This window comes from Microtus oregoni, unplaced genomic scaffold, assembly GCF_018167655.1.
Source record: "Microtus oregoni isolate MIOR12 unplaced genomic scaffold, Mior012 000049F_ref0000343, whole genome shotgun sequence".
NCBI lineage: Eukaryota > Metazoa > Chordata > Mammalia > Rodentia > Cricetidae > Microtus > Microtus oregoni.
Genome location: NW_024543223.1, coordinates 4,869,594 through 4,895,743, shown reverse-complemented (window position 1 = coordinate 4,895,743; position 26,150 = coordinate 4,869,594). Strand labels below are relative to the sequence as shown.

The following is a 26,150-nucleotide window of genomic DNA, read 5'->3' as shown; positions in this document are numbered from 1 at the left end:
GGCCCGGTTAGGGGTCGGGTGAGTCTGAGCTCAGAGCAGGCCTCGCATGCCATGGGGAGATGAAAACGCAGCACAGCACATGGGCAGCCCTGGGCCTGAGGCTGAACGACCACGGCTCACCTCAGTGTGGTTTCCACAAGTCACACATGATACACACACAATAAGCTCCCCCCTCAACAAACACACACACAGAAACACACACAGACACACGCACACAGACACAGAGACACACGCACATACACACACGCACACACACAGACACAGACACACGCACATACACACACAGACACACGCACATACACACACGCACACACACAGACACACGCACACATACACACACAGACACACGCACATACACACACACACACCACGCCCCCAGCCCCAGGGCTATCCAAAGCCACTCATCCTCTTTCCCGTGTCCACGACACCCAGACCTCAGGCTGAGGGCCAGACCCCTGGAGTTTCCTCAGTCCTAGGCCTAGGAGCAAGGTTGGCCAAATGGAACAAGGCAAGACAGTAAGAAAAGACAGCTTTATTTCCAGTCTGAGAATGTATTACAAATAGATTTTAAAAACGCAACAGAGCAACATGGATTGGCCGACGGTGCCAGGTACAGATGGAGGCATTGACAGGTGAGTTGGCCTGCCAGGTCAGGACTGCAGGTGCCAATGGAGGGACTCACAAAGGGTGGGGCACAGCCACACCGACCTTCTGACACGGGGAAGCAGAGCCCCTCTGCTCCACACAAGGGAACACATAGCCTGGAGTGGGAGACACCCAAATACAGAGGCAGGGTGAATTGCGGGTAAGGCCAGAGCCCCCCGAAAATGCCAGTGGAGCCCTGATTTCTTCCACCTGGTCCTGGCCACCAGCTTCCTGGTCCCAGCAAGAAGGCACAGGGGTACACTGCTGGGAGGTTCTGCAAGAGACCCTCCGGCAAACTGATCTCGGGCATCTGGGGAACACTCAACCTCTTGGTAGTGCTGCAGACTCTGGCAGCCCACTTCTCAGAGCCCTCCGGGAGCCTGGGAGCAGGCTCAAGTGCAGAGGGGGTCAAAGTCACAGACCCCGCAAGTCATGGAGCCTCCTGAGCGTCAGTTTCCTCCCCATGGGATGGGACACCGACCCCACCTGTGGGTGCTGCAAGATGACAGGCTAAGCAGATCATATACAGACCGTGCCCAGTCTGTGGGCTGCATATGCAGAGCTGCTGGTTCACAGAATTAGGGAGTCTAGAGCAGTTGCAGCAGATTTGATTTGGGGTAGGAAGTATGTCTGTACACTGCAGAAATGACCAAGAATGACAGAGGGTGGTTATCCAGGAAGAGACAGTGGACCAGGCCAAACCTCGCTGTCACTGAGAACTGACCCCAGCCATGGAGATCTTTTGCCCCCGGCAGTGAAATACATGACTGGAGCCCACGGGCATAGCACCCCCATGCGTGATGCACAAGGTAAGAAGATAGTGGGAGAAGTTGGATCAGTGGCTCTCCTGACCCCAACCTGCCCAGCCTCCGTCACTGGCACTCACCGCACCCACCTAGGGGAGGACAGCCCTGTGGTTGTCATCCTGCCCCTGAGGCCCCTGCTACACATCTGGCAGCTTCTTACAACAGCACAGAGCATCCCCTCTGCAAAGAGGCTAGGGCCCCTCCTCTCCTATCTGGAGGGGCCATATCCAGCCCTTGGCAGCAGTGGCCAGCCTGCTTTCTCAGGAAGGGGGCTTTACCTTGAGTCCGCCACAGACTGAACATGACAAAAAGAAAGCCGGAGGCGGCCCTGCATGTGGGCTGCCTGCTTCCCAGGGCTCGCCAGGGGATGGACTGGGCAGCATGGCTTCACTGCCTGGGCCTTCTGTTGCCTGCCCCCGTCGTCGAGCTCCCAGGCAACTGGAGGGACACCCCATGGGTGGCTGACCACCCAAGTCCGTGGCCGAACTGTGGTCAGAGCTGCCTTGAGAGGCTGGGCTTGGGTCTCTGGGGGCCTGGCGCAGGCTTCGAGGTGTGTCATAGTGATGTCGTAACGAGGTGGGCACCTGGTATTCGGCCACCCCGGGTGGGCAGGCGCACAGTTTGGGCTCAGGTGCACTGGCTCCAGAACGCAGGCTAAGTAGAGAACCAAACTCCTCTCCGGCCCGCCACACGTCCAGGCTGCTGCCAGCATAGGATGAGAAGCTGCCAGAGTAGGAGGAGTGGCTTCCTGTAGCAATGCCACTGTCAGAGGAACTCTGGCGGCCAACCTCCTGTAACTGTCGAGGCCGCAGTGGCTTGAGGGGTGGCCTTGAGGCGCCCAGCATGGCTTCTCCTGGACCCTGGGCAGCCACCAGCCCTGGCCCTTCCTGTGATGTGCTGGCTGAGGATGAGGACTGTTCCGGCCATGCAGTGAGCCGGCTGCTGGCACTGACGTCTGAGTGGCTGGCCTCGGAGGAGGAACTGGATAGGCTTCGATCATCCCCTGAGACAAAGCAGAAAGTGAGGCTGCTGGGGGGGTCCAAGCAGGGGGTGTGGTCAGTGAGTATGCTATGACAGTCCGCTTCTCCCCAGCCCCAAGCCTGGACTCTGGAGCAGCAGGTCAGGGTCTGCAAGGCAGCCTCTTCCTCACCCAACCCCCAGCCTACTCTCAGTAGCAGTCTTTTGGGAGCCCCTATGCTCCCCCCTCCTCTCCAGGCACTTCATCAGTCTGGTCTGACTCTCTCTACCTGGACTCCACCCTCACCTATACAGTCCCCTCCCCCAAGGCAGGCACCTGCCTCCAGCCCCTCCACGTTGTGTGTCTATGACCCAGACCTGAGCTTCCTCCTCCTCTCCTGGTCCAACTCTTTGGACTACTACCCTGGCCAACTTCTAGTCCAGCCAAGACCTGGGGCAACCTATCCCCCTTCAGCATCCTGCGTGTGCTCACATCAGGCTGCCCCATCCAGATTGTCCCTTTCTCTGACTCCATCACTGCGTCCTCCCGTCATGGGACTGTGAGCTTCTAAGGACAAGAGCAGCCTGGGATCAAATCTTGTCCACCGCCCATCCCTCCCGTCCTGCCAGGGCTCTGCCTTGCCTCACTGTGTGCATGGAAAAAACTCACGCCATCTCTGCTTCTCCTCTCAGCTTGCCTGGCTTAGCTTGCAGGGCTCCCTGAGCAGATACCAGAGGTGAACCCCGCAAGGAGATAAGACAGGTTATTGCAACCTTGAGAGTCCCTGTTTCTAGAGGGAGGGACTGGGAGGGGAGATGGCCACTGTCCCGCTGTGGACCTCTAGGAACGGTGAGAGGCACCAGACAGTATTTCTCCAGCCTAGGAAGACCTGGTAAAGCCCACCTGCCAAGGCTCCCTTGCCAGGCTTCCAGGTTCGTCCACCAATGGTAGCTACAGAGAACCATTCGCTCCTGGGAAGCCAGCTCAGGTGGCCCCTGAGCATTTTGTCAGAAAACAGACAAGAAAGCTAAATGTAGAAGACTTGGGCCTTGCCCAGGCCACGCAGCTAGTGGGTGGGAAGGGATTCAAAGTCAGGTCACACTTCCCATCACAGCTGCTGTTGGCGTCTGGTAAGTTTACAGGATAGTGAGTGGATGAGGGGAGAATAAATGAATAAGAGAAAGAAGAAAGGTGAGTAGGAAGGGGAGCAATGAGTGGCTATATGGGTGGGTGACAAAGGAATGAAAGAGCAGGAGGAATGGACTGGATGGATGGATGGATGGATGGATGGATGGATAGATGGGTGGGTGGGAGGATGGATGGATGGATGGGTGGGTGGATGGATAGATGAATGGATGGATGGATGGATGGATGGATGGGTGGATGGATAGATGGATGGATGGGTAGATGGGTGGGTGGGAGGATGGATGGATGGGTGGGTGGATGGATGGATGGATGGATAGATGGATGGATGGGTAGATGGGTGGGTGGGAGGATGGATGGATGGGTGGGTGGATGGATAAATGGATGGGTGGGTGGATGGGTAGATGGGTGAGTGGGTGAATGGATGGGTGGGTGGGTGGATGGATGGGTGGGTGAAGAATGAGTGAACAAGAGGGAGAAGGATGCCTGAGATGGATGGCAGCTACCTGCACAGGGCAGAAGGGTCATGAGTGTGTACACAAGGAGACTCCATGCGAACAGACCACTGCCCGAACTGAAGCGGAGTAGGGAGGCAAGTACTTAGAGGTCCCTGCAGATAGAACCAACCACTGACTCTACCTCCACTGCCTGGCTGGCCAGAGTGTGAAAGCAGGCTAAGTCGCTTCTCCAGCGCTTCCAGCGCTTCCTGGGCAACACGCTCCTCTGAGGCTGAGGGTCCCCCAAGGCTCGGGTCTGTGCAGAGAAAAGGACCAGTGAGGCGACAATCACCCCTGCACCCCACCCCTACACCACCAGGATACCTGGTGAGTCTAGAACCTTCAGAGCCAAGGCATCCTGAGCTAGCCTCTAGGAGGCCTAGCCCTGCCCTGCACCTTGGCCCAGCTGCTGGGCATCAAACATAGGCTACTCAGACCCCCTAGATGCCCAGATGAGGTCTCTCTCTGTGAACAAGCCCCCATATATCCAGTCCATGTTCTTGTCCCTGTGGGCATACCCCTGAACTTCTCAGCTTCAGTCTCTGGCCATGAAGTTGGTCCCCTATCTGTCCAGCATAGGTGCCTGTCTGTGTATAACCCCCAGCTCAGGTCCTTGTCCCCTAAGGATAGGCACACAACTGCCCAGCCTGGCTCCCTGTCCTTGTGACAATCCCCACCCTCCCCAGGTATGAGCCTCTCCTTGCTGATGACGGTACCTCCTCAGGACCACACCTATTTTCTCTAGAGAGGTCTGCTCAGCCCTAGCTCACCACACCCACTTCTCAGAGATGAATAAAATGCCTCCCTGGACCTGTCACTGCCCACAGGAACCAGGTTGGGTGGGATCTTTTCCTGGCCCCTCACCATCTTCCACCTCTGAGCCATACCATTATAGCTGACAGAGCAGGAAGGTGGCCACCCTGTTCTCCCCAGGCTTTCCTGTCTTTGCTGGGGTGCTCATGCAAGGTCCCCCTTGCCCATATCCAAACTGCCTATTGAAGCCCTGACAATGTCAACATTTGGCTGAGAGGTAGCCAGGCTGGAAGCAGTGGGGACCTCCTCCTCTGGCCACCCTGTTCTAGCTCACAGTACCCTCCCTCCTTCCTTCAGAAATACCTTGGAGCACAGTGGGCCCCAGAAACCCCGGGGTGGGGGGAAGTGTTCTATGATTGGCATCTTGTTGCCTGGGGCTTCCCCAGCTATGAATGCCAAGCCTCCAGCAATAGTGTCCCCCAATTAGAAATAGCCATAAAAGCACCATGAATGATATCCTCAGAGCCGGAGTTCCCAGAGTCCTCTTTCTTCCTCTTCCCTCCTGCCCGCTTTGGGGTCAGGTTTTCATGTGGAGGGCTGAGGCTGCAGTGGGTCTGACCCCAGTGAGAGCCCACACAATAGCATCTCCGCAAACCTAGAGAGTGGGGCACTGCTCAAGTGTGCATTCTCGGAGCCCCTCGGGGCTGTGGGACTTGAATGTCATGCCATCCACAGGGTCCTTGTCTTCCCATAAGCCCTCCCCACATGGGTCAATGCTGTAGGACTCCACAATTGCCCTAGCTGGATACTGACTCTGATCCACACAGTTGCCATGCCGGGGCGACCCAAGGCCCCATATACCTGAGCAGGACCCCTAGGATACAATGCTTGCAGACCCAGGCCCTGGCAGTGGCATTGTTTGAGCACACCCAGATGACCTGATTAAGACAGCTGTGGAACAGGCCAGGGTACCCCACCAGCCCAGCCCTATCTGGGGACAGCCCACTCCCTGCCTGGGTTGGGGTACAACTCATTTCTAAGGGTAGCCTTCTATGTCATCCTATGCCCAGTGCTGTGTCCAGTACTCCCTTCACCCAGAATCATTTAAAACAAGTAGGAGAGTAGATACCCCTAAGTCCAGGTCCTGTTTCTGGGCACACCAACAGTAGCACATACACCACTGCGAGTCGGGGGGGGGGGGTGCATATGCTCCAAGGAACCTCTAGAAATGTGTGTCTCTGGGGAGAAAACACAGTCCCCCCCCCCACACCCTGTGGCCCACTGGCATTTCCCCCTCCACACTCTACATCTGCAACTGCAAGGCAGAGAAACACCAGCAGGGGGCACTGCAGGAGGGCCCAGACCACAGGGAGAGCTCCAGGCTCTCCTGCAGCTCTCTCGCTGGCTACAGGGGTGCAGGGAGCAGCAGATTAGGAGGGCCTGGTGCCCAAGAGTTTGGCTCAGCATTTGAAACTGTGTTCTCTACCCTCGTAAGATGGGTCCGAGGTGCCCTCAGCCACGCTGGGGATTAGAGGTTAAACAAGAGGCACGCTTAAGTGGGGCCCACCCTAAATACATCTTGAAACCCCCACACATACCAGATAACCTCACAGAGTGGCTCCGAGCCAAATGCCAGGCTCAGACACCATGGTCCTGACCCCAAGCATCAGAGAAAGATCAACTGTCCCCATGTCAGTGACCTGGAGCCAGGATGTCTCTGCTCCATCTCCAGGGTCTTGGGCCACTTGCTGTTCAGCCTCAGCAACTGTGGCTCGCCTGGGTCAACCAAAAGGCCACAAGCCCCGGTGTTCCAATGGTCCATGTCCATGAAGGAGGGGCAACTGCAGGAGAAGTCGACCCCCTTAGGGACCCCAGGCTGCACGGAGCCTAGAGGGCTACTATCCTAGCCCAGTGGGCTCTAGGGTTCTTAGTTGTGGATGGGAGAGGGCGGGCCATATCACTAGACTGATGAAGCAGATTACTAGCCCCAGACCACCAAGGGCACCTCCCCTGCCACATTCCCATACACACCTGGGAGAACTGGCCGAAGCCCAAACGGGCCTTTGGTCGGGGAGATGCCTCGGACAATGCAGTCAAACAGAAAGCTGATCTGCTCTCCCTCAGCTGAGGACAAGAAGAAGACTCCAGCCCCTGCAGAAGAAGGACAGAGAGACACAGGGGTCAGCCAGCCCCAGCAGGGGTTGGAGAGACACCCAGAGCTGGTCTGGGGTTGAGGTGCAAGAAACCTGAGCAATCTCCAGCCCAAATCCAAGTGACTTTATATCTTCACGAAGCCAGACTCCTAGGGCCCCAGACCCCACATGCCTCTTCTGTGGCCTAGGGAGCCCATCAATGTGTCCTGAGGGTACTGAGTTGAGTGCAGTCTCTTTAGCAATGCCTAGGAACTGACAGGGAAACCTGTGCCAAAACGCCAGCTGGGTGTCCTTCCCACACAGCATCGTGTGTCCTGAGAACAGCAGGCCCACATCTCATGAGGGCAACCTGTCCTGACTTTCTGTCCAAGACTACTCTCCTGAAAGGATCTTCAGCAACCCACTGCATGCACCTCCTGTGGGGAAACACGCAGGCCAGGCCACCCTCTGCCCTCCAGGCTCCCTCAAGGCTTCCGGAGGCTCTTCCCCAGCCTGTGCTAATGACAAGGGAGGCACTTCTGGGAGATTTCCTTGGGTCTCTCAGTGTGGCCAAGACCTCACCCAGGGCTGTGTGAAGTCACCTGCAGATGTTTGTCCCACTGTGGTGCAGTGTGGTGTGCCACACCACAAGTGTTCAGCTGTCACTCTGACCAGTACAGTGTCCCCACACACACTAAGAGTGACCTCTCCCTTGCTCGGATGTCAAAGGGTAAAGACGAAGCCCTGAGGTCGCACCTGTGTTCCAGGGCTGACTCTGCCCCTCCTGCCCACTCAGCAGAAGGAAGGAATAGTGTGCAATCAGCGCAGGGTCACTTGGGCAGAGGGACCACATAGGTGCTCAGAGCCTCTGTGCCCAGAGGAGGCAAGAGCAATGAGTCAGCAGGGAGGGCACCCCGAGGCCATCTGCCATCAGGCACCAGGCCGGCCCTCCTGCTGGGCTGTGCCTCCACCAAGGGTGAATGAAATCCCTCCCTGGCCAAGTGAATGAGAGAGCAGCCAGGCTGGCTGCACCCACCTGCTGAGCCAAGGCCATGGGACTGGACACTCGGCATGTCACCACACAAGAATCTCTCTCTGCTCCGGACCTCTGCCCGTTGCCCAAAGAAAGGCAGGCAGGGTCCATGCAGAATTCTCAGGGACAGAAGGCAGGGACAGCTCTAGGACTGGCGAAAGAGGTAAGATCTGAGAAGTCCCCTCGCTAAAATTTCTGCTTCTAGGCCACTCTTCTTTGCTGAACATGAAGCTGTGGATTCCAGGGACTCAACCAGTACCAAGACACATGGAAATGGCCACCCCAGGGCGCAAAGGCAATGACAGCACCTGTGATTGCTGCTGCACCCCTGCATGGCCGCCCCAGGGCGCAAAGGCAATGACAGCACCTGTGATTGCTGCTGCACCCCTGCATGGCCGCCCCAGTGTGCACAGGCAATGACAGCACCTGTGATTGCTGCTGCACCCCTGCATGGCCGCCCCAGTGTGCACAGGCAATGACAGCACCTGTGATTGCTGCTGCACCCCTGCATGGCCGCCCCAGTGTGCACAGGCAATGACAGCACCTGTGATTGCTGCTGCACCCCTGCATGGCTGCCCCAGGGTGTGATTGCTGAAGCTTTGTATTGTCTTAAACCACGTGGTATAGCAATGCCATTCTTGTTTTAGAGATATGGGAATAGAACCCATAGCAGGCAAAAACGTCTATGATCCCAGGCAAGAGATGGACTCAAGCCTAGCGCAAGGCTGCTGGGACATTGCCCAGCACCATAGAACTGGTTCTACACTGGGAAGCTGGGGACCAAAAGAAAAAGTGAGACATGGAGCAGAAGTGGACAGCTACCCTGAAGCCCGCCCAGGAGGCCACCCCCAGAGGCTTACTGGCTCCGAAAGGCCCTGGTGGATCTGGTAGACGGACTCTGCAAGCCAAGAACTCCGCTGGGCCTTGGTTAAGCAAAGTATGCTCATCAGCCTGGCTCCCATCTGCTGGCCAGCTCACACAAAGCATCCCGTGCTTGCTCCCTGTCCCCATCTACCACCCCACCCACTGTAGGGCTCAGTCAGTCTGGCCCCAGCTCTCATGGAAGGCCAGGCCTCTAATCCTGAGCTTACAGGCAGCTGGCAGAAACTGCAGGACAATCAGTCCCCCGACTATAAAAAACCACATTACCGAAGGGAGTGGAGCCGGCCCTGCATTCCACCACGGCGGCGTCTGCGGAGTATCATGCTGCCCAGGAGATGCGATCAGCCAGACAAGGCCCAGGAGCCCAGCAGCTACCAACCTGGGTCCCAAATGCCCATGTGGCATCCCTACTAGCCACCCCATCTATAGCTCTGAAGGACACCTATCTTCAAGGGACCATTAACCTGGGATCTCAGAGTTCAGGGATGAGGCTTCCTTGGAATACATTTCTATCTCTGACCCTGTCCCCTCTGTCCTCCCTACCTGTCAAAGGGCTCCCTAAACATGCCTGCCCCACCTAGCATGCCTCCACATGGGAGATGCCCAACCATACTCCTTAGGCTGTAACAACGTCCTTTAAGATAGCACCTTTTATTAAGTTGTGCCAAACCTCGACCCTTACCCCTATCTAAGGAAGCCAGATGTTCATCCTGAGATGCTTTTACATCTGATTCAGACCTCGTGATGCTTACTCTGCCTCACATCCCTGTACATGTCTGCTGCACTAGACCCCAGACAAAACACCATGTGACAGTGGCCCTGATGACCTCCCAGGACCTGCTGCCCGATGAGTCTCCCTTAGGTAAGTGTAAAAAGATGCCTCCAGGACCGTCTCTGTGTTGCTAATTGGGTTGTATGTTCTAAGAAAGGCTGGAACCCAGGTTCTCTGTCCAGCCGACTGCCCACCCAGAAGGCTAGGTCCCCTTCTCTTACTGCCCCAGGGCCAGCCTGAGACTCCTCTAAATAGTATAAAGTAACCAAGGTAACATGCTATTCTTCCAGTTCTGGGACGAGGCCCCTGAGGGAGCCGAGCTCCACCCATTTGTGCTCTCTTGGAACCATCCACCACATAGAAAAGCCCAGCTATTCTGCTAGGAAAGGAGGTCCCAAGAGGAACTGCGGCCTCCCTACCAAGCCCAGGACCTGCACCATCTGTCTTTCACGGTTCGAGTGACCCATTCTGTCTCGTGGGACAGAGATGAGCCATCTCACTGAGCCCTGCTCTGAATTCTGACCCAGCACTAAACAGCAGAACAGACACTACACTCGGGGTGTTTACCACACGGCAATGGGTAATACAAGGACCCGAAGATGAAGAACCAAGAGTTCCTGTGTAGTGATATCTTGTTTGTATCTTAATAAATAAAGCTTGCCTGAAGAGCAGAGAGTAAAACAGCTCCACTGGTCAGTCTACACACCAGGCAGTGGTAACAGTAACACACACCTTTAATCCCAGTAGCCACACCAGTTTGCCATAGAAACCAGGTGGTGCATGCCTTTAATCCCAATGGTGCTCGCCTTTAATCCCAGCCCTAGAGAGGAATACAAGATGGGAGGAGACAGCTCTCAGACACAGCCTCATTCTGAGATTCCTGGAGGCAGGATCATCATTTCAGACTGAGGTAGAGGTAAGGGCCAGCCGCTGGCTGTTTTGCTTTTCTGACCTTCAGGTTAAACCCCAATTTCTGTCTCTGAGTTTTTTATTAATTGCATTACATTCTTGGGGTGTACCAGCTTTTGCTCTAGTGGAGAATGTCCTTGACATCACTATGACAATGACCTCTAGATATACACACACTTCAAAATGTCCCAGGCTTGGCCCAGCGGGGACCAGCATCTTCCTGAGAAGAGTGAGGGCCATCAGCTAAAGACTCTGTCACTTGTCACTGGGCACCCTTGGTGGCACCTGCATTGACCTGTGGAACATTCTGCAGGCCTGGATGCGGTCATTCCTTCATTCCTCTGCCTGCTTCCACTCTCTTGCACCTGCTTCAAGCCTTGGGGGTTCCTGCTCACCTATGCAGCCTACACCAGGATCCTGATAGGCCCTCGCTCTTCTGTTTTTTGAAGACCAAGCTGAGGTCCTGGTCCTCAGGAGGACAGTGAGCAGCCAGGCTCAGGCTGGGCATGGGGTGAGGTCACTTCCAGACCTCAGGAAGGGAGACCCCAAAGCCCAAGTTCAGGTACACTGTAGGTGCATAGGCACACCTCAAGAGGGTGCTACGTGGTGGGGATTGACACCGGCTCTCCTGTCCAGATGAGGAAGTCAGGGCACTGGGCTCCATCCCAAGTGTTCTGAAGAATGACGTTGGTCACACACCATCACTGGCATCCCCAAAGAGTGATGTTTCTGTCTAGGAACCTAATTCTCCCATGCAGCAGCCTGGGCTGAGACACGAAGTCTCCTTGTACCCCAGGAGGTCACATGGCCTGTCTCAAAGGTCAGAGGACACCGTGCCTCTCCTCTCTAACAGCTTGCGGCAAATTAGCCCCCAGAGGACGCAGCTGGTGGCTGCTGACAGCTGGCAGTGTCTGGATTACCTAGCAGCTGGTCCTGCTCCCTGGCTCCCAGCTTGGTGCCCACTCTGCCCAAGAAGGCCTTTTGTTCCTCAAGAGGAAGAAGGGCTGGCACGTGGCGGATGGAGGCCTGGGGTAAGCAGCCAGCCCCACCCTTCCCCAGGAACAGCTGCACACACAAACATGAACTGGGTCATTTCTGCCACTGCCTCCACATGATCATGAGTACCCATGGCAGCCCATGCCTCAGTCTCCTCTTCCTCAAAACTGAGATAGGGTGGAAGCCCCATGGGTGGAGCCCCATGAGCTAGGGAACATCTGAGCACCTAGACGTGTCCCTCTCAGTGTCCGGTAGGGCAGGTCTCAGGAAGCCCACCATGGCCGGCCTGGACCTTTTATGACAGCAGATACCACACTGATGGTACCTGAACTCACTCTGTAGGCTGTTGTCACCATATGATAAAGGGAGGTCAGCAGAACTGTAGAGACACGACCACGGGTCTGAAGAATCGTGACAGTCAGCCCCAGGGGCCTGACTCAATACCAGTCACTGAATGCAGGAGGCCTATGGTAGACTGCAGATACCTGCCGCTCCATGAGCCACACTGGGCTGGAGCTCCTTCCCAAGGTTTGCCCACAGGTAGGGCAGATGTGTGGCCTCCAGTCACCTCTTCTGCCCACCTGCCTTGTGTTCCACATTGTGTCAGGGAGTCGCAGCTTGGCTGCAGCAGTTTCTATGACCAGCTACAGCAGAGCCAAGCTTGTCCCTATTGGAGAGCAGAGCTCCAGGGCACCTGGCAGGGACAAAGGGGTGGGCTCTCCTAGTCAGTCCTCCACACTGATCTTCCCAGAGAGAGGAAGGCATCAGCCCCAGATCCTTGCCGATGCACCCAATCAGGCCATGCTGAGCCTGACGATGCCGTACAGGGGCTGAGCCCCAAACTCCTACATCTCACACCCTCCTACATCTCACGCTCTCCTCCTGACCCCAGCACAGGTGGGGGTTACACCCCTGACGAGGGGAGAGTGGGTGGACAGGTTACAGGAGTCTCCCCTGCCTGACCTAGGAATTCCACTACTCAAGGTCCGGGCATCTAGACAACAGGGGCTCCCTGGTCCTAATGCAGCACCTACCCATGGTCACCACACAGTCTTTTCCAGCAGCCAGGGACCTATGGGCCAAGTAGGCTTTGGTCTGGAGGGAGAGAGTCCCAGCAATGCCAGTGCCAGGGTTCTGAAGCAGGACCCAGACTAGCCGGCTCCAGGCACACTGGTTCCAGGCAAATTCCTGCCGTTGACAAGCTAATTCAGGACCTTGCTCAGAAGCCTCCGGTCAGCCCTGAATAGTTCACCGCAGATGCAGGGAAAACACAAGAGCCCAGGTCAGATGCTTGCTTTCTCGATAGCACTAGCACCCAGTGCCCAGGACGATGACAAGCAGAAAGGAGCCTGCTGGCACCAAGAGACCAAGCTGTAAACTCAGAGGGCCCAGAGGAGAAACATGCAGCAGGCCCTAATCCACTGGAGCCTAGATAAAGGGAACAGGTCTCCATGGAAACGGATCCTCTGGCCCAGCCCATCTGAGAGACCTGCCCGGCCTGGAGGGCATGCTGGCCAGCACCACAACAAACCTGTACCTGGGAATCCCACAGACCAAGCAAGGAATCTACCCTCCTCAACTGGTGTGACTCCAGGAACTCCCAGATCGAGAGACTCCCAGAGGGAGAGGCCACTGTGTGACTGACTGTAGTTCCCACCTGTCAAACGACAGAGGGGACCAACCAGACATTCCACCACCCCAACCACAGGCCAACCTGGAATCCCCCTGCTCTTGAGACTTGCCAAGGAAGAAGACTAAACGCCACAGCTGGCATGGGAAATGGTTGTGCTTGCCACTGCGCTGTAAGGTCATGCTGCCACTGCGCTGTGAGGTCATGCTGCCACTGTGCTGTGAGGTCATGCTGCCACTGTGCTGTGATGTCATGCTGCCACTGCGCTGTGAGGTCATGCTGTCACTGTGCTGTGATGTCATGCTGTCCCTGCGCTGTAAGGTCATGCTGCCACTGCGCTGTGATGTCATGCTGCCACTGCACTGTGAGGTCATGCTGTCACTGCGCTGTGATGTCATGCTGCCACTGCGCTGTGAGGTCATGCTGTCACTGCGCTGTGATGTCATGCTGTCCCTGCGCTGTAAGGTCATGCTGCCACTGCGCTGTGATGTCATGCTGCCACTGTGCTGTGAGGTCATGCTGCCACTGCGCTGTGAGGTCATGCTGTCCCTGCGCTGTGATGTCATGCTATCCCTGAGCTGTAAGGTCATGCTGTCCCTGTGCTGTGAGGTCATGCCGCCTCTTTGCCCTGGGAGGAATGTTGCCTTGCCTCATTGCTTCGTAACCCTTTGCTAAGCACCTCTACACATCACGCTTTAGCTCCTCAAAGGTCCCCATGAGACTGCCTCCCACTCAGAGGCCCACTGTTTGCTCCTAGTATCCAACAGAGACTGTGGAGCATGGTGTCCAATTCAGGTCTTTGCAGAACGTGGGGTCCAGGCAGTCAGTGACCAGCACAACCCATATCTACAACACCCCACAGGGAGGGAGGCATCAGCTCCAGAACCCTGCGGATGCACCCAATCAGGCCATGCTGAGCCTAATGATGCTGTGCAGGGGCTGAGCCCAAACACCTACATCTCACTCCCTCCTCACGCCCCAGCATAGGTCAAGGTTACACCCCTGACGAGGGAAGGGTGGGTAGACAGGTTACAAGAGTCTCCCCTGCCTGACCTAGGAATTCCACTACTCAATGTCCAGGCCTTGAGACAACAGGAGGCCGGGTGGCCAAGAGGATGAGCACCTTGGGCAGTCAGCGCACATGCAGAGTAAAGATGGCCTCTCAAGAGGGGAGAAGGGCTCTCTTCCCTCAGGGACTGCAGGTCCATACTCCACCAACACGTACACAGTCCCCTTAGAGAGCAGTGGAGGGGAAGGTCAGTGGGACACTTCAAACACCACCCCACCACTGAGCTCCCATCCTGGCTACCAGACACCAGCCCATTATGGCCATCCCAGCCTCTGCACCCACCTTCCCCTGACTTCATACCTCTCGGGAGCCACACCCACCCTCCCCACATGCGGCCACCTCACTGCTGACATCCAGGCAGCTCTGAGCAGCTCAGCAGTCTAAGCAGCTGATGTGTCTAGAGGAATTTTGTGTCAGTAAATGGACTTTGACTGGGGTATCCATGGGATGTCACTCATGAACTGGTTTTTTGTATTTTTTTTTTTAGTATTTTTGTCATTTAACTTGAACAGAAGGAACTCTGACACTGTGATCTCATACACAAACCACACAGTGACACTAGGCTGTTCTCTGTAGTTTCCCAGGACCCAACATTCCCAGAAACAGTCAGGGTCCGGGCTCAGTGCTCAGTGCCATTCACAGCTTGAGTGGCTGCAGCCCTTTTGCTTGGGGACACAGCCCACAGTCTCCTGTCAGGTCCCCAAGCCAACATGTGTAGGCCGTCAGCTCAAGTGTCCCCAGTATGCCCCCCACACAGCATACTTACAGTACCCACACCTGGTCCCGCCTTCGAAGATGAATCCATTTGGCACGGCCCCGTAGCGACGGAGATCAGACAGTTTCCACTGCCCCATGACAGCTGGAGGGATGTCTCTGGCGAGGACGAGGATGTCATTGCAGAGGTGGAGAGTGGCTGGACCACTCTCCAGCTTGGTGCCAGGAGCTACCGTCACGTGGAACCTATGCACTGAGGGCAAGAAAGTGGGCAAAAGGGCATTACCAAGGGTTGGCTGAGGTGGGAGGAGTATCCCCAGGTCAAACTGATGGAGTGCCCTTGCTGCCACTCAATCAAGAATGAACGGCAAATGTCGGGAAGGGCTAAGGATGTCTGTGGGCCCCACTTACATCCTGCCCAAACTCCAGGATCTTCCTTAGTCAGAGGCAAACGAATCCTCGGAAGGCAAGGACTACTGCCTAGCCCTCCCCAACATATTCAGGGCAGGTCGCAGGCACTAAGGCCACTCCTTGGGGACCCTTCCCATCAAGTCAGCCAACGTGGCCCAGTTTCAGAAACGGGAAAGCAAAGTTCAGGAGGTCCCACGTCAGAGTGTGGAATGGAGTATGTTCCATCCTGTGTTCAGAGTAGGAGGTCATGATTGGCAGGTCTCCCTGAGACTAGTATGGCTCAGAGGCTGCTAGATGCTGCCATGGTCCTGCCCACGAATTCAGCTCCGTCCTTTGCCTCGAAAGCCAGAAGTCAGTCTCTTCCTCCCAGTCTCATAGATCACCCAGTTCAGAAGTCCCCTCCTCCCCACCCTCCTAGATCACTCAGTTCAGAAGGCAGCTCATGCGTGTGAGCCAGCATCAGCCTGCCCACCTGCACTGCCCATGTGCCAATCCCCTGCCCACTCCATCTCCAGACCCCAGAGCCAGAGGAAGCCTCGTAATGATGCCACCTGGTCCTCTTCTAAGCTGGTAGGGTTTGTCCTACCCCACCCTTGGGTCTCCAGGGGGTCTGTCAAGCCACACCAGTTCTCTTTTGACATCTGTGGAGAGGCCTGGGAAGCGCGCTGCTTTGTGGGATGGCCTTGCCCTACCCGGATGGAGGAGGGGCTGCAACCAAGCTGTGAACCACCATCAGGAAACTCTCCAGAAAGATGAGAGCTTCTACGCTAATATTGCCTGCCCTGTACCCTCACTGCACTGTCCACTCCACGGCTCTAGGACTGTCCACCAGGAGGATTCTGAGGAATCGGTTCTCTCCTTCCACCCAGAGCCTCTAAAGTTCAACCCCAGTGGCTCCCTCTGCATGGGTTCTGGGATGGCACAGAACACATGGGACATCGTGGGGGAGGTTGTGGCTACCTTGGCTAGATAAGGGGGGGGGGGTTGGTGGCATCAACCAAGCCCTCAGGTATGTGCGCCCTGTGGCTTTCTTCCATCCTCTGCTTTACTCATGTGTGTAGATACTAACAGTCAGCTTGTCCCTGACTCACGGTGACCCAGTGTCTGGTCTAGGAGTTATAAAATCTTGCAAGGTTTTCTGTCTACCCTTGAGCAGCTTGGGGGAACTTCCTGGTCCCTGGGAGGACTGTTTTCTCTCAAGGTAGACGGAGGGCCCCAGTTTTAACAAGGCCATTTTAGGGGCCTCAAAGGGCTATGGCACTGGCCCCCAGCCTGAGCACCCCAAGGGCCCACCTGGCTCTTTCACTCAGAGACATGCACCCATTTTCATCATTTCTACAAGATTCCCTGGGGTGTCATCCATCTCTGCAGTCCACATTGACAAAGGGCCCCGAACTCATGTCACTTACCCTCGCCCAGTGCGTAGCGGATACGGGTGTCCCAGGCACACATGGCCTCATGGCTATCGAAGCCCAGCATGACGGCCTGCGACAGGCAGATGATGGCCAGAGTATGGGCCAGGCCCTCATAGGGCAGGGCAGGTTCCAGGCCACAGATGTCCTCCAGGGTGAGACTGCTGCGCTCCCGCAGGCCCTTGGTGCGCTCACACCTGTCCTTGTATACCAGCATCAGCAGACAGTCTGTCCAGACAGGCGAGAAGCCATCAGGGTGCTACCTCCACTGTTCACTGTCACCACCCTTTACCACGGTCCCCAGAAGGCCACAGCACTGCTGGACAGAGACTAGGGTTTGAGGCTGGCCATGAACAAATGACTTACCTAAACCAAAAGAGCCACAGGACAAGAGCAAGCCCAGCCTACCCCTGCTCTGGTTATGAGGGTACCAGATATTCATCCCGTCAGGACCCTAGGGCCCACTCCTAGCCCGTGCTTTTGGCCCCCTTTTGCCCAGCCTGTGGTATGGAGAGTGTGCCTAATCTGGCCAGAGTGCAGAGGACTGCTTGTCCACTCCCAGGTCCTCCAGAGCAGAGGCATCTTGGCACTCCATTCCCAGTGGTTCCCATCTGTCTTGGCGTTGTCCACACTGCCACTGTGCTGCACCCAGGGGTGTCATCCCCATGGGGCCTCAGGCAGATCTTCCTGGGGAAGCTGGGTAGTCTGATGGAAGCCATGCTCAGACCTCCCTCCCCTCTACTGCACTATCAGCCTCAGTCAGAAGGTCCCCCAGCTGCCAGGCCTCCACACAGCAACACCGGGACCGCAGGATGATTCCCTATGAGGAGGGTGTAGGCTCATGGGCCCAATGCAAACACCTAAACGCTTCATGTGAGGCAACCCTAAATAACACGTGGCACCCAGTGAATGGATATATTGGTCTATACTGAGGAGAGGATGGAGAACGCCCCACGAGGACCACAGAGCAAAGCCTCTGACCTCTGAAAGCAAGACATTTCTGCAAACAGCCTCAGTAAACCTATACGACAACCCGGATCCCAACGGGGACCCCCAGAGCCTCTGGTGTTTTCATTCCTTCCCTATCCAGAGTCTGAGAACTGGGACCATGGAGGCTGATAGCAGCTAGCTTTCCATGAGATCTACAAAGTCTCTTCCTCTGCTACCCAACAGGGACCTGCAGTGGGCAAGCAGCCGGGCAGCACGCTCACCAGTAGACACAGCTGTGTGCCATCTACCAAAGCAAGGAAGGGAAGGCAGAAGAGCCAGGAGCTGGCGTCCAGCCTCAGCTGCTCAGACCTTATCTCCAAAAGCAGCTAGGCCCTCAGTTTCCGGTCTGTGGATGGAGATGTGAGCCCTCAATCCCTGCTCCAGCACCAGACCTGCCCGCTGTCATGCTCCTCAACACGATGGCAAAGGACTCTTAACCCCCTGAAACTGGGGTTACAGTTAAGAGATTGTCTTAAGTCTCAGGTGAGATGTGGGACTCTGGGCTTTTCAGCGATGTTGGGACTGAAAGAGATGGGGACTTTTGAAGTTGGACTAAATGGATTTGGTATTAGCATACCGTCACAAGTTTGCAGGGGTCAGAGACTGGAGTGTGGTGGTTTGAGTAAGAACGGCTCCCATAAGCCCAGATGTTTTCACACTTGGTCTCTAGTTGGTGGGTTATGTCTTGGAGGTGTGGTCTTGCTGGAGAAAGCATGTCCTATGTCATATGTCACTGGGGGGTGGGCTTTGAGGTTGCTGTTTGTGGAGGTAACTGTGAGCACTCAGCTTGTGTTCCAGCTCCGCCTGCCTGCCTGCTGACATGCTCTCCACCATGATGGTGACGGATTGCTATCCCTCTAATCACAACACCAGATAAACCCTTCCTTCTGCTGAAACAACGAACAGGGTCGGGGCTTCCACTTACTGTCCAGGAACTTGTCCATTGTTTATAACATAAAAAGCGGGAAATCATTCTCAACCGGGGGAGAAAAACTTGCAGAAACCCAGGGAATTTGGGGGCTCAGTTTCTCTCAGACACAGGTGAGGAGGGCCTAGACTCACTGCCACAAAGCAAGAAGCTGGGCCCAGAGACAAGCAAACCCAACAAGGCAACAAAAACAGAATGTGTCCCCCAAAAGCATACCCAAACATGAAATGAAAAAATGAAAGCCCAGGGGACATACATGGGGGTCCACAAGGGAGATCATGGGAACAATGAGGGTGAGCACAGCCAAATCCCTGTATGTCTCCAGTGTCAGGTTGGCAGGGGCAGAGGACACGCCCTTCCTCCTGTCAACTTGTGTCCTTATCTGCAGAGACCTCAGGACCCCACCTGTACCAATGCCGTGAAGACCGAAGGTGGGAAGGGGTAAAGACCCCACATGTGGTGGGTACTTAACATGTGCTCACACATCCCACACCACTTCCACCTGCAGCCCGCCTGGATGTCTGCTGGGCTATGTGAGATGTGGCCAGTGTGTACCAATGACGCCCTGGCTCCTTTCACCTCTCAGGTCCCTGGCAGACAGGAGAGTCTACCCTGATGGTAGTAGCATCTGAGCCAATGTCCTGCTTCTGCTGCTGCCCTGAGGATGACCTTGCCACCCACCCCAACCCAGTCCATACACTGGCCCGGCCTTCAGGCCTCAGTGCTACCACCCTGCTGACCTGCTCAGCCCCTGCCAGGGCTCACTTACCGGCCACCCCAGGCTAGCGCCCCCGACCATGCCCCTCACGTCCTACTCCACCTCTGCAATGCCAGCATCCATCAAAATCAGCATCTACGCCCTCTTCTAATTCCTTAAGTGCCAATGGTAGCTCAACCTTTACCTGTGCTAGCATAGAAGAGAGTCGGACATTCATCCGGGAACAGCCTGCTGCTTCAGGGACAGCAAATTGTCACCTACTTTGTTCAAAAAGCTAATGCTCCCGATGATAGCATCAAGAATGGTGTCATGGGGGCTGAAGAGATGGCTCAGAGGTTAAGAGCACTGGCTGCTCTTCCAGAGGTCCTGAGTTCAATTCCCAGTACCCACATGGTGGCTCACAGCCATCTGTAATGAGATCTGGTGCCTTCCTCTGGCATGCAGGTGCACATGCAAGCAGAACACTGTATACATAATAAATGAATTTAAAAAAAAAGAATGGTGTCATAATTTTTTTTTAAATACCAGACAGTAAATACCTTAGCTTTACAGGGGTGGCAGCTCCATCACGACCGCCCAGCTCACTAAGGCCACAATGCAGCATGGGAAGGCTGTGGAGGCTTCTGGTGACTCCTCAGAAGCAGGCAGTGAGCTGGGTGTAGCCTGTCTCTACCCTAGGGTAGAATTTATTCACACATGGTGCTGAGTCTGATGTCTGATTGATTTAAAGAGCCACAAGGAAGGCCCTGTATCTAACCCTGAGACCTTATCCCTAGTAGACTGGTGCCACCCCTAAATCTACCTGATCTCTGGGGACACAAAATCCCAACCTGTGCTGCAGGACACTAAGAGTCAGTGAGTCCCTTATTGCATCTATAGGGGCTGAATGGTGGCCACTTTCAGTCTGAGGGATGTGGGGGGACATCAGGCAGATGACTTAAACTGCAGATTGGGAGACAAGCTCCTTAGTTATCCTGGCGACACTGGCACATCCTCAGATGAGACAGAGGATGAAGCACGAGAAAGGTCATATGGTCACAGGCAGGAGGTGGGGCCATAAGGTCTAAGTCAAGGATATCCAGAGTCACAAGGAGCAAAACAAGGCAGAGAGCATCTGGCCTTGCCATGGCTTAATCTCACTCTTCTGCCCTTAGACCTGCAAAGGGATGACCGCCTGATCTGGACGCTCGTTTGTGGTGCTCAGGTTTCCAAGCTGCAGTTTCAGGCTTCAGGACAGTGTCTGCATTTCCAGCAGAAATAGGACAGGGTGGCATTCAAAGCTGCAGGAAGGGCTCCTGAACTGGCTGCAGAAGCCACGGCTACTACCAGAGTCTTCAGCCTCTGGCAGTGACTCCATGGGCTTGTGCACGGGGCAACTGGATGGAGAGCTGAGAAGGGCTCCCTCAAGGCAGGCCTGAGTCACATCAATGCTCCAGATGCCCCACCCCTACCCTACTCTGCCTATTCTGTCACCCTGTCCCATCTCCTATGAACCTGGATCAGTGGGGACACTGGAACATACAAGCCAACAGCTAACTATCAGCACAGTCCTATGTGAAGAAGAACAGGCATCATGATGGTGGGCAGGGCCCTCCTGAGTGTGTGTGTGTGTGTGTGTGTGTGTGTGTGTGTGTGTCCAGCTTAGCAGCTCCACAGGAAACAGGACAAAAGCCCAGATGTCTCTAGAGAGACCTGAAGGGCCAGGAGGATAAGAAGACCAAGTCACAGGCAGGTGAGCCAGGAAGTCTTGGTGCCCAGAAGCAGCTCTAAGAGAACTGAGCCCAGCCTTGGCTACGGCATAGAGAATAGACTCAGAATAGTGACAGCACAGCTCCAACACTCCTGTCCCATTAAGGGACACCTTGGGCCTGGGAGCACAGGAAGAAGCAGCCTCAGTACCAGCTCTCTGAACTTGCCCATCCTCCAGGCAGGAGCCACAGGACTGTCGCTAGGTTGACAGCACAGTGAAGACCAACAGATGGCTCCTGGGATGCAGTGGCAAGAGGATGCCTGGCGAGGGCTTTCAGGGATACAGCTGGGACCAGGGTCTTTCCTAGATGGACGAGGCTAAGAAGCCCATTGGACATTGAATGGCCATGTGGGCAGGCAGCTGGAAGGCGTCTAAAGATGTAAAAATAACCATGGAGTTGTCATGAGCTCACAGAGGCCTTCACAGCCAGAGCCCAGAGCCATGCAGAGGGCAGGAGGGACAGGCAAAGATGAAGCTCTGTGTGGAGGGACACGCCACCGGGAAGACTGAGTGACCAGGCCTGGAGGCTACAGGACACAGGGAGGGTGGAGCTGTAAGGCAGTAGAGTGGAATGGCAGTGGCTGTGGGGTGGCTCTAGCCCTAGAGGTCACAGTGACCTTGGGGCAGCACCCCAGAAGTGCTGTGCATAGGAGCAAGCAGCAATTTGGGATCACCATGATCCTGGGGATGCTTGGGGGCAAGATGTGAGGTCCCAGGCCTGAAGTTTATCTTAGGGAAGATTCCGTGTCCACTGTGGCACACGGGTGAGGGAGTCTCACAGGCATGGGCGTCCCCAAGAGTGTGTACAGCACAGAGCAGCCAGTGCTCAGGGCTGAGGCCCAGCCCCACCTTCTGTCCTCCCAGTCACCCTCCAGGCAGCTGTGGGAGTGGCCAGGCAGGGACCAGGCTAGAGCATCCTACTAAGGACAAAGACACCTAGGGAAGATATGGCTCTCTGGGTCACACAGCACAAGAGTTGAACCAAACCTTGAACCCAGGTATTCCAATTCCCTGTGATGCCCATGAAGAGAGGGGTCTGCCTGCTATACTGTCCTGTCCCCAGCCTTGGGCTGAGGTGTCGCCCCAATCCCTTTGGGAAGAATGCGGAACTCTGTCTAACCCAAAGGCAGAGGTGCCAATTCAGGGAGGGATTGGGTCACCACCAAAGGATCTCAGTCTTACTGAAAGACATCTGCAATTCTTACTGAAAGACATCCCAACTTCAAAGTTAGGGTTTCCTAAGCAGAGAACTGGCTGGCATAGGACTCCATCTTCAAGGCTCCCTGTTCCTATGTGTGGGCTGGAGGCCTCTGCTGTCACCATGAGCCTGTGGGTGGGATATTCCCCTGCAGGTAGAGTTCACTGAACCTCTCTGGGTCAGCCACACCCTGGCTGTCCGAGGACAGTGCTGAGCTAGGGACCACTAGCTTTCAGGAATGGAGAGCAAGGCCCTGGAGAGAGCCGGGGCATGAAACCTCCCCACCATATGTCTGGACCTTGGCTTCTCTGCCAGGTCCAGGACTTGGGTCCCCCCTGGTAGCTTTCCCAAGCTAGGTGAAGGCCCTGATGCAGCCCATATGGGAAGCAAAAGATTACCACCCTGTGAGGATGCTGTCCAGCTGTCTATAACCACTGCTGGGGACCCTCCATGGGCTGTCTGGAGCACCCCATCGGGAGACCACACCACTGAGAAAGAAGACAGGCTGAGACTTGAAGTTCTGGTCTCAGCCGCTGGCCAGGACAGAACCCAGAGCACCCCCTTCCTGAAGGTCCTGCCCCGTGGGAGAACCAGAGGCACATCCTTCACTCCCAGATCCCACAGAGACAGGCTTGGTAGGAAGAACTTCATACTAGCTAGCCCTCAGGGCCACCGTGTCCCAGTGGATGTGCTGGGAGCTACAACTCTTATTCTCTTGCTTAACCACTTCCTTCCATGAGCTCATACTGCCCACCAGAGCCCGAGCACTGTGCAACACACCTCTGATCAAATGTTTCCCCCTCTTCTGCCAGCTAAACCATTCCTACAGGACAGCTACCAGTGTTGGCAGTACCTAGAGGAGTGAGGGCATGTTGGCCAAGAAGTCGTTGCTCCCCAGCTTCCTGGTCCCTCTCAACCACCTCCCATGAACCTCTACAACGGAAGTCACAATTTAAAAGCCAAGGATCCCTTGTTCTCAAGGCAAGAGAACAGGACCTTTCCCTCCCTTCCAGATCAGATCAATGGCATTCAGACTACAGGTCCTCAAGGATGTAGGTGCCGGTCTCCATCTAGAGGGAGGGCAGGGGTGGGGCAGGGAAGAGCCAGTCTCCAGTGGGACAAGATGGGGAGATGGGAGGAGAAAGTCACAGTGAGGTGGCTACAGGCTCAGGTAGCTCAGGAAGAGGTCGCGCAAAGCCCAAGAGGCAGTGGGACAGAAAGCAGACTCAGGACGGACAGGCCACACCTCCCACTCTTGGTCACCCTCCAGTCACCTCCCAGCCCTAACAAATTCCAGCCCAACTTCAGAGCCTCCTCTTGGGACAGCATTAATTCATGTTCCTTTGCCAGTCCCTCCCCTGGGGCTTCTAGTCTGCTCCCTGCCTGGCACACGGGAAGCTCTTGGATCCCAACAGTCAGTGAGCACAACTCAGGAGTCTTCCCTATAACCCCTCACCAGCTATTCCAGTGCTCTTTGCACATGGGTCAGTCTATCATGGTTCCGCTCTCTGGACACAGGTCATCAAAGCCTCTTACCCGTCCTATCTCTTTCCCTCCCCTGTGACCTTTACCTCTCTACAGATCCACACCCCCAAGCCTGGCAGTCTCCAGGGCCCCTTCCTCTACCCACTCTCCAGTCTTCCTCTTCCAAGAATTCCAAGGATGAGGACCCCCAGGCTCTGAGCCACAGAGTGTCCAGGCTTGAAGGACTGATGAAGACACCAACAATTTGTGGAGGCCAGCTGAGGCCAAGGCCAGAAGAGACTGACCACAAAAGCAGCTAGTACATCGCGCCACCCCCTCCTGGGAGCTAACAGACGCCCAGCATCCTTGAAGTCGCTCTGGCTGCCTGCACATGTGTGAGACTGCCACACACACACACACACACACACACATACACACACGCCCCCACCCAACTTCCCTTACAGACCCCTTGCCTGGGCCAGCTCCAAGGCACCTGTCTCCTGAAACAGCTGCAGTTCCAGGCTGAAGCTGCCGAATTGCCCTGGCTCCTTGCTGGCCCTCCCTATACAGAGGCCACAGACCCTGGTACCAGTCTCTCTTCCCAGAAGTGTGTCTCTCCCAAACAAAATTAGAAGTCAATTTTCTGGGACACAAAAGTAGGACTCTTCCTACTCTTGCCCTACCTGAGATGGTGGGATTGGGGAAGGGTGGCACTGCCTGCAATGCAACTTGGGAACTCCTGATGCAAGTATTTTCATCATGGGGACACCTATGTCCCATGACACAATATGGGGTCTGCCCGGTGCTTCACGGGGAGGCCGCAGTCCCTCTGGGTCTCTGCTGGTCCAGGAAAGGGATTGGCCCACTCAGGAGCTGGAACCCCCTAACTCCACACCCCGGACTAAATTGGGGCTGTGTTGCGGGTGTCCAGATCCCAGGGTCCCGGCGCCCAAACGGCTGCGACTCTCCGGTTACCGCCGCGGGGCCAGGTTTCAGCGGCTCCCCCGCGGCTATTTCGGGCTAGCTGGCACCTCGGCCACGCGCAGCAGGGCCCGCAGGGTCCCGCCGGCTTGCCGCAACCCGCCCCCCGCCGGCCCAGCCGCTCACCTGCCACCGGCGATGGCTTGCGCAGCACCAGCCACCTATTCTTCCACTGCGGAGACAGGACAGCGTGAGAGGCCGCCCGTGCGCGCCTGCCCCGCGCCCCCGCCCCCACCCGCGCGCGCCCCCGCCCTGCGCCCCCGCGGCGCCCCAACCTTCTTGCCGTCCCGCAGCTTGACCTGGCCCTCCACCAGCGCTGCCTCGGTCATCTTCTGTCATGGTTCCCGCCGCCCGCCGCGCCCTCTCCACGAGCCCGGGCGCCCAAGCCCAGGGTCACTTTCAAAATAGCTCCGGGAGGGCCCAGGGCAGCGCCAGGAGGGCGGGACCGGCGGCGTGGCGGGCGGGGCGCAGCGACGACACCGGGACCTGGGTGCGGGGGAGACTGGGCGGGGTGCCCCGGGGCCACAATCTTTAAGACCCTGACAAAGTGCAAGCCAAAAATGGCAGTGGGCTTGGGCAGCCTCTGCACTCAACAGGCTGCCAGCCGGCACTGCTCCTGCCAGGCCTCCGGACCACTACCCAAGACCACCTGAAGCAGCCTCTCAGGGAAAGAAACTCAGCCTAGCGGGGGATGGAAGTTGGGACAGTGGCAGTTTCCCAAAAAGAAGGTAACTGTCCCAAGACAGCCCCTCCTCCCCCAAGGCTTTGTGACCATGTGTCTGCCTGCTCAATCTCTTTTAGTTTGGCTTCAATGGCTTCATCCTTTGCACCTGCCCTTCCCCCACCTCATGGAGCCAGGAGGCACCCTTGATGACGGACCAACCTAGAACAGCCCTGGCTGAGGCCATTCCCCAGCCCCTAGGTCTTCTCCGCCACCAGAGGTAGCCATTCTCTGGGCAGATATAGAGGAGGTGGGCGCATCCACTCTTTAGGTCTGACAGAACAGACCTCTGTGCAGGCGGCTGCCAGGACCGGGGTCACTGTGTCACCTCATTGCCCCATGTCTCCCTGGCTGGTCTCTCCCCTTCTGAAAGCCAGCTTGCACCAGTCTTGAAGCATGGAGGGCCTAGGTGGTTGTGCTGCTTGACAACAGCCTTGCCTAGTAGCCCCCTGCCCAACCAACTGGCCTTTGAGCCCCTGAATTTCTGCTCCTCAGCCTCTTGCTCAGGCTAGGGTCGATTAAGGTTTCTGTGAGCTTTCTATGGCCATCCTAAGTTACTGTGGAGGTTAAGTGCTTTGTCAACCTATGTCATGGGTTCCCCAGATGTAAGTTCACCTTAAGACCCATGTCCTAGGAGC

General features: G+C 56.1%; 1 protein-coding gene across 1 annotated transcript; it reads right to left on the bottom strand.

Moving 5' to 3' along the window:
• Nucleotides 1-515: 515 nt before the first annotated feature.
• LOC121436466 (protein Dok-7-like) lies at nt 516-25,209 on the bottom strand. The gene is made up of 7 exons (XM_041636401.1): nt 25,067-25,209; nt 24,918-24,963; nt 16,760-16,990; nt 14,992-15,192; nt 6,834-6,953; nt 4,192-4,305; nt 516-2,454 (listed from the first exon to the last, which is right to left on the bottom strand). The coding sequence occupies exons 1-7, from the start codon at nt 25,118-25,120 to the stop codon at nt 1,712-1,714; spliced, it is 1,509 nt and encodes a 502-aa protein (XP_041492335.1). The 5' UTR covers nt 25,121-25,209; the 3' UTR covers nt 516-1,711.
• Nucleotides 25,210-26,150: the final 941 nt, after the last annotated feature.